At 35.8% G+C, this 11,272-nt stretch overlaps 4 protein-coding genes across 4 annotated transcripts; all 4 read right to left on the reverse strand.

Moving 5' to 3' along the window:
- Nucleotides 1-606: 606 nt before the first annotated feature.
- On the reverse strand, nucleotides 607-1,267 carry LOC141665553 (uncharacterized). Its single transcript, XM_074471536.1, has 2 exons — nucleotides 1,127-1,267; nucleotides 607-846 (listed from the first exon to the last, which is right to left on the reverse strand). Exons 1-2 carry the CDS (start codon nucleotides 1,265-1,267, stop codon nucleotides 607-609), a joined length of 381 nt encoding a protein of 126 aa, XP_074327637.1.
- A 3,952-nt stretch (nucleotides 1,268-5,219) lies between these two features.
- LOC141665554 (uncharacterized) lies at nucleotides 5,220-6,639 on the reverse strand. The gene is made up of 2 exons (XM_074471537.1): nucleotides 6,256-6,639; nucleotides 5,220-5,621 (listed from the first exon to the last, which is right to left on the reverse strand). The coding sequence occupies exons 1-2, from the start codon at nucleotides 6,637-6,639 to the stop codon at nucleotides 5,220-5,222; spliced, it is 786 nt and encodes a 261-aa protein (XP_074327638.1).
- An 89-nt stretch (nucleotides 6,640-6,728) lies between these two features.
- LOC141665555 (uncharacterized) lies at nucleotides 6,729-9,648 on the reverse strand. The gene is made up of 4 exons (XM_074471538.1): nucleotides 9,414-9,648; nucleotides 8,884-9,265; nucleotides 7,136-8,100; nucleotides 6,729-6,910 (listed from the first exon to the last, which is right to left on the reverse strand). Exons 1-4 carry the CDS (start codon nucleotides 9,646-9,648, stop codon nucleotides 6,729-6,731), a joined length of 1,764 nt encoding a protein of 587 aa, XP_074327639.1.
- A 51-nt stretch (nucleotides 9,649-9,699) lies between these two features.
- Nucleotides 9,700-10,740, reverse strand: LOC141665556 (uncharacterized). Its single transcript, XM_074471539.1, has one exon. The coding sequence runs from the start codon at nucleotides 10,738-10,740 to the stop codon at nucleotides 9,700-9,702; it is 1,041 nt and encodes a 346-aa protein (XP_074327640.1).
- Between the last annotated feature and the right edge of the window lie 532 nt (nucleotides 10,741-11,272).

Raw genomic sequence — 11,272 nt, forward strand, 5'->3', positions numbered from 1 at the left:
GATAATTGGAAATTAAAATATCTCAATTTTATCAGAAATACACATCCAATTATTAATATCAATTATAAAATAATTCACCAAAATTTACATAAAAATCACATAATAATTATTTATTGATAAAAATAATTACATAATATTTCTCGGACGTTACAACGAATGCGGCAGCCCCTTTGAGAGCAGCTAAATGCTCCAAAAAATGAAGTGCTTTGTCTTCCCACAGATTGACTATCATCTCATTGTGGTTGTGTAAGATTTGGAAGTATTTGTTAAAGTTAACGGCCGAGCGGAAAATATATTGCTTTTTTACATAGTCAATAATTGGAATGGAAATAGTAGTTTTTTGATATTTCACCAGCCCTATTCCATAAATAAGGCTGACCTGTTGTCAAGCAAAAGGATCTCCAATTTTTTAGCACAATTGGAGGCAGTATTGAGATGACCAAAATTTTTTACCATTCCAATAATTTCTACATTCACATGAAAGATGTGTGTAGATCGGTACATAGTAATGCAAATGCAGGAATTAGTTGTGTTGACATTATTGTGCAATAGAGTATATTGAAATTTGGTCGTACCTATGAATTGTTTCTTTGCCCAAAGCAGTGATCAGACATCCTCAAACTTTGTTATGTTAAATTTGAAACGGGGGATTCGGCCCGTGTCTTCAATAGGTAGGACACGTGTGTTGTGATAAAAGTTAAGTGCCAGTTCAGCATCCACTACTCTGTATTCTTTTGGGTTGGAGACAATCTTAAAGTCAGAGATATTATAAACTGAGCCTTCTTTTAGCAATGGGAAGTAGTCCGCCTTTTGATTGTTCCAGATAGTGAGCATTATCTGGTTTTCCTGCAATGTTTGTTATGATTGTGAAATCAGTAAACATGAATAGATAATCACTTTTGTACTACCTTCACCATTAAGTACAGAAGCACTGAAGGAGCCGAATATAATGTTGTTTGATAACATTGATTTGAAAATTTGATCATAAACTTGCAATCAAAATGATTAAATTCTTTGATTATAAGATAAATTATTTTTGTTTATCATATATGTTGATAATCTAAATTGGGAAGGCCTCTCCTATATTGAGTGTGAAATATATTTTTGTAAAAGATATGCATCTTACCTCTTCATCAATGAAAACGACCTTAGTGTTGAGTAGCTTCTTTGTATGAGTAGCTTCCCAGACACGCGTCGCACGAACAAGGAGCTTTGCTTTGCCAGCATCCCGGTTGAGAGCAGAAATGAGAATTGTTTGAGGAGCCATTTCTGGAGTATATGTTTGTTTGTGGACTTCTATATTTAGTGTAGTTTTTTATGTATTGTATTTATGTAGATGCCTTTTATATAGTAAAGGGAGGTTATTTTTTTAGGTATGTGTGAGTGGGTCTCACGTATGGTATTAATATTGTAACGGAAGTGCACATCAAGTAATGTACCTGTTCAGATTGTTATCACTGCTTTATTCCCAACATAATTATTATAGTTACTGCTTCATAATTGCATTAAATGCATACGTTGTTACAGTTGAAATTAGTATTAGTGAAGAGATGGTTGCCCAAATTAAAAGAATTTAGGCTGGTATCTATTTGCAATGAATATATATGTTCTAAATACCCATTTTTGTAGTGTCCAAGAATCCCAGTTACTTTCTAAGGAACTAAGCGGTAGTAAGGGCGAATGTGTTTTTGTTAGTTATATTTTGTTAGTCAAAATTTTACCTCCTGATAGGTGTTACAAAACTCCTTCCGCATTCATCACAATGATACTTATGTTCTTCGACAGATATGATATGTTTGCAGGAAAGGCAAGAGCCATCATGGCGGTATGCGCGTAGCTTGACTTTAACGATAGCAACAATGCAACGGAACTTATATGTGAAATGTGCGTAATGTTAGGAAACTTTTTTTAATATTATGCAGCACAAGGTGCGAGATGTAAAAAAATTTCCAAAGATATGTAGTGGACTAATAACCTTTTGGTAGGCCCAGAGCCTGAACTGTAGGAGTTGTTTTAATGTCAAATATGGGGTTTTGGTGGACGACTCTGGTAGTAGTTCGTATTGATATTCCAGGACGGCTCTGGTAGTAGTTCGTATTGATATTCCACTCCGTGGGGCACCTGGCATATAAAGTCACCATATATCGCGTTGACGCGGCTTGATAGAGAGCAACTCGTCGACCGGCGCGTTGAAGAATAGGCTAGTAGATGGTGTTGACATGAAATAAATTATTCCTGCAATAGTAATAAAGGCATGATATAGTAAAATTATGTGTGATATTTCGGATAACTTAAGATTTGGTTGTCTATTACTTCTATTGGGTATTACCTTTTTGATTTTTGATTAGTAATCCAGTAATGATAATTGTTACATTTTTATGGCGATGTGGCTGGAAATCATATTTGAACATCCGCGCCTTGTTTCCCCACAGAGATACTTGTAATTTTGAAAGCCTGCATTGTTTGTATGCATATCATAAAGAAGGTTGATTTGTAATGTGGTATTTGGATAATAGTTAGCGAGATATACCTGCTATCAACCAAAAGCAGGTTAGTACTTCTAATATCGTATCTCTGGAACTTGATATCTCCTACATGTATAATGACTCCGCCTATGTCTGAAAATGCCATATTTCCAAAGTTTGTGAGTAAGGGGAAAAAAGTAGAACATGCCCGAATAAAATTATGTGGGCAAAGTTATTTCTCAGTACCGATAAGGATATTCTTTGTGTTGGCCCGTTTTGTAATTTCTGGCCAGGAGCAAAAGCCAAATTTGAGGCGAGGGATAGGGCTACTATGCAGGCAATCAATGATCTGACTGTTTTTTCCGAAGATAAGAGTCCGGTCCGTATCGATAGGTTTCCAAATGGTCGTGCTGTAACTATTTTAAAATCTTTTATGTATTAAAGTAGTCCTTCACAAATGAAGGATAATATGCGATCACGCTCCAAAAATGGAGCTACAGCCCAGTATAATTCATTCTACAAAGTGTACTCGATGTTAACTATGTGGGATGAGGGAAAATAGCAATGAATAAATTTTTACATGCAAGCAGATGATAGAATGATTTATGAGGAAAGTTTACCTTTGCATCAATCAAAATAAAATTCAGCATTTCAGAATAATAAGCGTGTAATGAGAAGCTTTGCCATATTCGAATGATGCGCACCGGGACCTTACTTTTGTGGTAGCCATTTCCAAGTTGGCTTAGAATTGCCATTTGTGTTGATGGAAAACTTAGTATTTTTGTGGAGTGTCACACTATACAGGTAGGTGATCGTTTTCACATGAATATATACATGGCTGGTATATTGGAAGAGGAGCTTTCTACCACTCATTAAGGACAATTAAAATCATTAAGTGTCTTCTGGACCGTTTATATCAGTTATTTATATAATTTTTTTTACAGCCCAGTTTTGGAATGTAAGGGAAGAAATAAAGTTGCAACGGTTGATTTTTCTCAGTGTGTAGACTTTTAAATCACCCCTTTAGTACTTTATATTTCTTTCCAATTTCACAATTTGCTTTTTTTCTAATCTTAAAATAATAGTTACAAATTTTATTATTTATTAAATTATAAAATTATCTGATAACATAAATGTAAGACATGAAACGATAAATCATGGGGCATGTGTTGCTGAGATATAATATAAAATAAGTAATCTATGCATATATTTGGAAAATAGAGCTTGTTAAAAAAATATTGTGCTTTAAAATAAATAGAGCTTGTTAAAAAAATATTGTACTTTAAAATCTCAACTATGTTTGGTTCTATATCATCGCTTACACACACGTTTGTTATGAATTACTAATTATTTTTGAGCTTTTTTTATTTTTATATTATTTAATTAAATTATACTATATATGACATGTCTAATGTATTACGAATAATCCAGAATTAAATAATAATTATTATAATTTAATAACGTTTTGAGTAAATTTTAAGTTGTAATTATTTTGTTTATTAATTTTGGAAAAATGATAATTATCATAATCGGCCAGTAGTATGCGTTGGGCAAAAATTTGTTACGTTAATTTTAGTAAAATATAAATTTTCATTAATAAGTTCTCAATGATAATATTATTACAATGGTGAGACCTTAAATATATAGTAATAGGTCATTTGTTAATAATCTGAATTCTTAAAATTCTGAATGAATAATTAATAAACTCTTAACCAGTATTCCATCTGGATACAAGATACATTTTGCATGTAAAAAAGGTAAACATGGTTATACTACGAATATTTGACAGTAACTTAGTCAGTGAAGCACCCAACAATTTGTAAAGTAAAAAGAGGATAAGTAGGTTACTTACAACTTGAGCTTAGTAATCGAGTTGTAGAATGAGAAGATGGAAAAGTTATGAGTCGTCTGTGAAAGGTGAAAGTAGTATTGAGAAACGATCCAGTCAAAAATTTGACAATCACTGGTCCAGAAAGCGTCCAGTTAAGTAAAAGTAGTACAACCAAGTAAAATGTTTATCAAACACTACTAACAAAAAATACTAATTCGTCCAGTTTAGGTGGTTTCATCCCTATAATTTTGACTCTAATAATGAGTAATTAATAGTTTTCGAAAGCCATCGTCCTAAATGATGGCCAAATGAGAAGAAAACCACATAAAGAGAATGGTACAAATCTAAAAATATATACATCTGAAAAATTTATCTCCAAATATATGTGTACTAAATCATTAAATTATCAAGGATATGAATAGAATGTCTTAATTTGTTCAACGTCATTAGCAAAATGCTCAAGCAGCAGAAAATAAAGTTGTCCAAAAAATATACAAAATAATGTATGATAGTCCTTTTCAGCGGATGAGAGGATGTATCCAGCGTCCAAATTGTGGTTTCCACAAAGTGAAATTAATCCACGGACACAATGTCATTAAAGATCTCATGGTACACAATATTTTTGGTGTAACCATCACATATGTTATCTTCCTCTGCGCAAACAATTTTCAAACCTGCGGGGGAAGTTACTCTCGATATGACAACATAAAGCTGACCATGGCTGAATACCGGATTTGGAAAATAAAGTCCCACATTTTTCACAGTCTGGCCTTGGCTTTTATTGACAATCATTGCGTAGCAAATTGTAATTGGGAATTGTTTCCTCTTGAGAACAAAGGGAAGTGTTTTGTCAGCTGGGGACATACATATCCTTGGTATATATGTTTTTTGACCAATCTTTTTCCATGTTATAATGAGGGCTTCTATGAGAAACGTGTAGCATCTAGTAACAATAAGACGTGTCCCATTGCATAGGCTTTTCTTTGGATTAAGGTTGCGTAGCAGCTAATGGGTGCTCCCACTTTGATCTCCATTTCATGATTAGGGACGCCACTAAATTTTAAAGAGTTTAGGTATTCTGTAGGATAAAGGACCTCATCAAAGGAATTAGTGGAGGAGCCTTTGCAGATAGTGTCACAACTTTTGTAGACCTGAGAGGCACCCGATAACCTCTTTAGTACCTCCTGATTGATCTTATCCACGTATTCATTTAGAGGGGTTAGGATTGCCCTATCACGGAAGTAATCAAGGGAGCCTTGTTTTTCGTTGAGGTCTGTATAGATCTCATCAACAATTGCCTTGATGGGGTCACCAGAAAATGACACCTACAACTACATGTATGAATTATTAAGGGTAACCTAAATTGGAACAGTATTTTGGCAGTTTTAATTGGTGACATTTCCAGCTTGGAACCATAATAAATGATACAACTATTTTTCCCGATATTAGATAATTTTTATGGAAATAGGTAGCCTTAGTGTTTTGCTAAGTTTACAAGATATATCTAGTTTACTGGAGGATGGAGGATTTACAGAATTGACGGAATTTATATTTCATATGAGTTAAAAGGCTAGTTATGTACATTATCTTGGCACTATGTTATTTTGTGTCTATTAAATAAGGAGTAAAGCATATGTATAGAAGGGAACTATAAAGTCGTTAAACATGACAACCTTTATCAAAATATACACTATAACTTATATGATTAGCTAGCACAACCATTATTATATTATATGGATCTGTTTTTTGTTCATATTTTATAGGGACATTTATTTGGTATCATGTTCCTTTTGTGAAGGCTACATGCGTAACATATGTGTTACTCAAAACTGGTGTGCTGCATTTAAATAATGGATTGTTATCATACGTGCATGTATATAGATAGACACATATACACATATTCATATAATATAAAATGGGCAAACAAAAGTCCTTATCTTGTATGCACGGAGATTATACCTCTTTCAGGATTTTGATCCACGTTGAATCTGCGTCATCACCAAATTGAAATGTCTGTTGTAGCCCATTACTGATGTTTGAGATCCAATCCTTGAAATGTAATAAGTTTCCATCAATTGATACTGGAGGTACATTTTGCTCGACACACATATTTTCGGTGAGCGTGTATATCTTGCATTCTCGCCAAAGATAAGATTTGCTTATACTTGCAGCCACAATACCTTCGGGACCTTCCTTTGGCACAATAGGTAAAGTTTGTCGGAAATCTCCACCCATGAGCATGGTGAAGCCGCCAAAGGGCAGCGAGTCAGCATTTGGATTTACAGTCCGGCGAATATCACGGAAGCTCCGATCAACGGCCTCATACACATAGCGGTGGGTCATTGGAGCCTCATCCCAAATGATGAGGCTTGCTTTGCATATTAATTCAGCAAGATGTGTGTTCTTTTTAATTTCACATGTACTAACCTCGTTTATGTCAATAGGTATCCTGAATCGGGAATGAGCTGTTTTCCGCCCTCTATTAGGAGAGAAGCTATCCCTGATGACGCAACAGCTAAGACGATGAGACCTTCACTCCGGAGTTTGCACAGTATGGTAGACCTTAAGAAAGTCTTGCATGTACCACCATGGTCATAAATGAAATAGAATTCCCCTGAATTTAAAGTAACAGATTGGATTAATTTGTCAAATATCAGGCGCTGCATCTAGTTAAGACATGTGGTTCACTTTGTTGCTTCAATTTTTAGTGCATGACAATCATACATCAATTCTTCCAGTAAGAGTTGGTTCCCATACTTATACGTTGCAGCCGTGTCTAACAGTGCGAGTTCTGGGAAATCGGTCATCTTTCCATGTTGTTTGAGTAAATTATTAATACCTTCCACACCTAGTGCTTGTTTATCGTGATCATTAATAACAAGCATGGGCAATTGCAACAGTCTTCTATGTGTGTATTGAATATCATCAGCTAAAGCGGTCCAGTGCTTTTCCCACAACTCTGCTGGATTGCTTACTTCACAAAAAATCAATATTGTTACAAACAATTCCCTAAGTTGTGGTGATGTTGCATAATGAGAGGCATCATCTAAATCCATATTCCACTCTTTGTCGGATTCAAGTAAACCCCTGTGGAAGCACGCCTCAAGTAAACCCCTGTGGAAGCACGCCTCTTTGTATGTTGGGTACACTATACCATCAACGGTGTGTATCCCTTCAAAAGTTTTTGCACCAACAATGACATTCAGAAGCAGGCACAAATAAAATCTCTCGCCGCTGGCTGGGTGAGCATAAACCATACGCCCGACAACATCCACTTTTTGTTTTCTGGGAGCCCAAAACTTACCAGAGTTATCCCAACGAAACATTGTGGGGTACCTCACAAATGTTAGGTCATGACCCGTTTCATTCCGTCGATTATTTAATAACCACTGGATAAACATGGTGCCATCTGACCTTACCCTATCTAAAACTTCGGGCAGAGTATCGTCATCATAGAATCGAACCTCTTGTTCATTCTCAAGATGAAAGTATAAACGTTGTACATATGGTTCTCTGTGGTGTATGGGGTTCTCAAAAATTCTCCAACAAGCCTCAGCTGATGACACATATCTGCAGGACAGGTAATTTTTGACCTCGTCTAATTGTACTTCTTGTGATGTGTATGCTGCCACTGTTGGGCCATTATATCGGCTGTCAGTGCGTTCCATGACCGCGGTAACTTTATCAGGACCTTTGCCAATATATTTAAATAAGTACTTGATTGATTGTGATCGGTTGCACCGTTCCACATTGATATGTGCTTGATACTTGACAAGTAATCCCCGATTGTAAGGAACCACATGCCTGTGAAGCATATTAAAAATATAAACCAGCTGGATCAGATGAGGATAAGTACAAGCTTCAATTACAAATTTAATAGCAAGTACCTTCAATAACATTATAATCCCAAGAATATTTTCATATCTTAATATCAGAATTACTTATCATTGCGAAAGGTTCGTAGGTATGTATGTTTTTAAGCGCAATAGAGTTTTTGGAGAGTTCAGAGCAAGGTATTATCTTTTATGATGTAGATTATTTCCATTCTTTTAATTGTGTTGATAGGGCTAGAAATGATGTAAAAGTTTTCCTAATCAATTAAGCATTCTTCTATATTATTTAATATTATCTATAATCAGCAGAGACTTTTCAAGGTAATCAGATATGAAAATACTGTGATTTGCGCAATAATAATTATTTATTTATTGACTCAATACCAATGAATGTTTTTCAGAATAGATCATGAATAATAAGTAAAAAATTCTGAGGATTTTTGTTTTATAATGATGGACCCATGTGTACATTTTACAAATTATTATATAATTTAGTCAAGGGTCTTTGTCGGGGCTTATTGAATAACAAGGACACTTCAATACGAATTTAATGATAGCAAGCTGTAAATAATAACATAATTTACGAATGGTGGCTAAACATGGTGTTTGACAACAATATAATAGATGATAAAATCCCCAGGTTTGGTTTCGACTCCTAGCTTGTGGTTATTATAAAAGAAAATCACATCAGACTTGCTCGCAGGAATGTCTTGTATAATGATAATGATACGTAAATATAATAAAAAGGAAGTACCTATTTTCTAGATGAATTTTGTTAACTTCTACTGTTATTCCTGTATCTCTCCTTCGATATAAAACATAGCCATCTGAATCCATTGTAGTGGTAGAGATGTAAGGTCTGGGGTAGAATTTTGAACACTTTCCATTTATCGTACACGGGCACCTAGGATTTGCTTCACCACATGGGCCGTGCATCATTAATTGAGAGACTGCTTCGTATCCGACATGATCATTTTCTTTATCAGGGAGTTCAGCGCTAATAATGTGATCGATATCTTCCGTAGACACGAGTTTGTCACCTTCAGCCAACCATAGAACAATATGTGCATGCGGGAGGCCGCGCTTTTGAAATTCTATTGTGTACACAGCTACATGCAAGTTACCAATGTAGTTAACTATAATGAACCAGACAAAAACAAAATAATCTGACATTGACAACTGATTTCTAAATTGAATTTGTTCATTTTTTCCGAATAACCATTTTATATTATATGTATAATAATGGCGTATTAAGAAATTTAGCTCCCATATTTCGAGGTTAACCTGCAATTACGCGGCCAACCACATCTTTCTTCATGAAATCAGACATCATGGCATCCAATTTAAGCTTGAACACTCGTGCAACAAGGTCTGGTCGCATAGATGCAGCTGTACTACCTGCTGATGCAAGTGCGCGTTGTATTTCCACCCATTTTGGATTGCAAGTGAAAGTCACAAACAAATCGGGGTGGCCATATTCCTTGCAGATAGCCAATGAATCTTGAAAATTTTGTTGCATATACCTAAAACCGCCTGTAAAGCTTGATGGTAGCACTATACGCTTGCCAACTTAAGTGGCCGAGACATCTCCATGCCTAACAGAATCAACAATGTTTTTATAAAGGTTTGATCTAATTATTGATTGATGCTTCTCTACCCACTTTAATCGTCCGTTCAATGCAACACCAGACATCAACCACATATTGTAAAAATAGTCTCCCCCTAGTAAAAGAGTGTGCCCCTCGCTAGCACGACACTGCAGTCTGAATGCCTGGAATTCTCGCATACTGACAGTCATGTCATTGTCCTGGTTCGCATTATTAACATTACGATGTTTAATACCCAAGCGATAGCCATCTTCTCCGCGAGTGAAGAGCAGAGGGTATTGCAAGGACATAAAACACGGATGTATTTCGGTTATTCTTTGTAGGCCTCCTCGTTTGTACTCAACCACTATATCCCTGTGGTTGGCTAGGTTTTTGTCCACTGCAAGGCCCACAAATTCATAATCATTTCTGCTTATGCGGTTTACAAAACGCCCATCAGCAGACCTCCTTTCCAGAAGCCGAAGCCGAACAGGTATTTGTTCAGATAAAGGGTATCGTTCGCGTATCTGTTTAAAGATTCCCAGAAGCGCATTTTCTCTATTAAGCATTTGTAATAACAAATTAACAATATCGGGATCCAACTGATCTCTACTAAGCGGGAATTGTAAACGGTAATCAACTGCCTCTTGTCCATCGTACATGTAGAACTGGGCAAATTTAGGTGTACGGCCATCAGGTGGAACTAAAGAACCATTACTATGATATACATGGTCATTGACGCGAAACACATATGGTCCTGATCCGTTGTTTATACTCTCATCCACACTGCCGCCAAACGAACACAGTGCAAAAATAATGTTGTACATCCGTAGATTGTGCTGGAACTTTATTTCCCTCATAGTAGTGCCAGTGAGAAGTTGTTTTAGTTCAGGTGGTGTCTCCTTTAGTAAGGGAAGCTGCACTTTTCCTTTGGCACAACAGATAGAGTAAGCCTTAGGACCCGTGCCCATGTGTGTACCAGTAAATTCTGCTGCCCATACAAGTGCGCCACAGAACTTGCACATCTGATCTTATCGTCCCATATCATGTATTGTGTTGTTGGTAGCTGCAAGAAGGACACTCGTAAGCATATTAGTTTTACCCTTTTTAAGAAAAAATATCAAGGCAGACTTGCCAAAGTCCCTTTTCTTCTTGTCAATGTGAGTACGACGGCGAGGGGACTCTATAGCTGAAACTGGGAGCACACTGAAGAGTATTATGCGAAAGTTCCAAATAGTTTGCATATGAAAAACACAAAACAGTGATACACAATGTTCTTACCAATCGCTGGTAGTGTATCAGAGTTTTTTGGTCTTATCCTTTATATTGCAACATAAATACCAATAAGGAATACTCTAGACAAGCCTAAAAAGAGGGGACATCAGTAGCATGTTTATTATAATTATGACAATTGACAACTGTATATCTTGATTATTTTACAATTACCTATTTGCGATCAGATACCATGATTGTTTTTTTAATTACCTATTTGTGAATCTCCACTTTTCAATCAATATGACATTAAACATAAAGTGAAATAAATAGATGTGATAAAGG

The sequence above is a fragment of the Apium graveolens genome, chromosome 6, assembly GCF_009905375.1.
Source record: "Apium graveolens cultivar Ventura chromosome 6, ASM990537v1, whole genome shotgun sequence".
NCBI lineage: Eukaryota > Viridiplantae > Streptophyta > Magnoliopsida > Apiales > Apiaceae > Apium > Apium graveolens.

Coding starts and splice junctions, on each gene's coding strand:
- LOC141665553 (XM_074471536.1), bottom strand. CDS start 1,267: ATGGCTCCTCAAACAATTCTCATTTCTGCTCTCAACCGGGATGCTGGC. Junction 847..1,126: donor TCGTTTTCATTGATGAAGAG/GTAAGATGCATA, acceptor CAAACATTGCAG/GAAAACCAGATAATGCTCAC.
- LOC141665554 (XM_074471537.1), bottom strand. CDS start 6,639: ATGACCCACCGCTATGTGTATGAGGCCGTTGATCGGAGCTTCCGTGAT. Junction 5,622..6,255: donor GGATCAAAATCCTGAAAGAG/GTATAATCTCCG, acceptor ATGTAGTTGTAG/GTGTCATTTTCTGGTGACCC.
- LOC141665555 (XM_074471538.1), bottom strand. CDS start 9,648: ATGCAACAAAATTTTCAAGATTCATTGGCTATCTGCAAGGAATATGGC. Junction 9,266..9,413: donor GGTTGGCCGCGTAATTGCAG/GTTAACCTCGAA, acceptor GGTTCATTATAG/TTAACTACATTGGTAACTTG. Junction 8,101..8,883: donor AAAATTCATCTAGAAAATAG/GTACTTCCTTTT, acceptor TATGCTTCACAG/GCATGTGGTTCCTTACAATC.
- LOC141665556 (XM_074471539.1), bottom strand. CDS start 10,740: ATGTGCAAGTTCTGTGGCGCACTTGTATGGGCAGCAGAATTTACTGGT.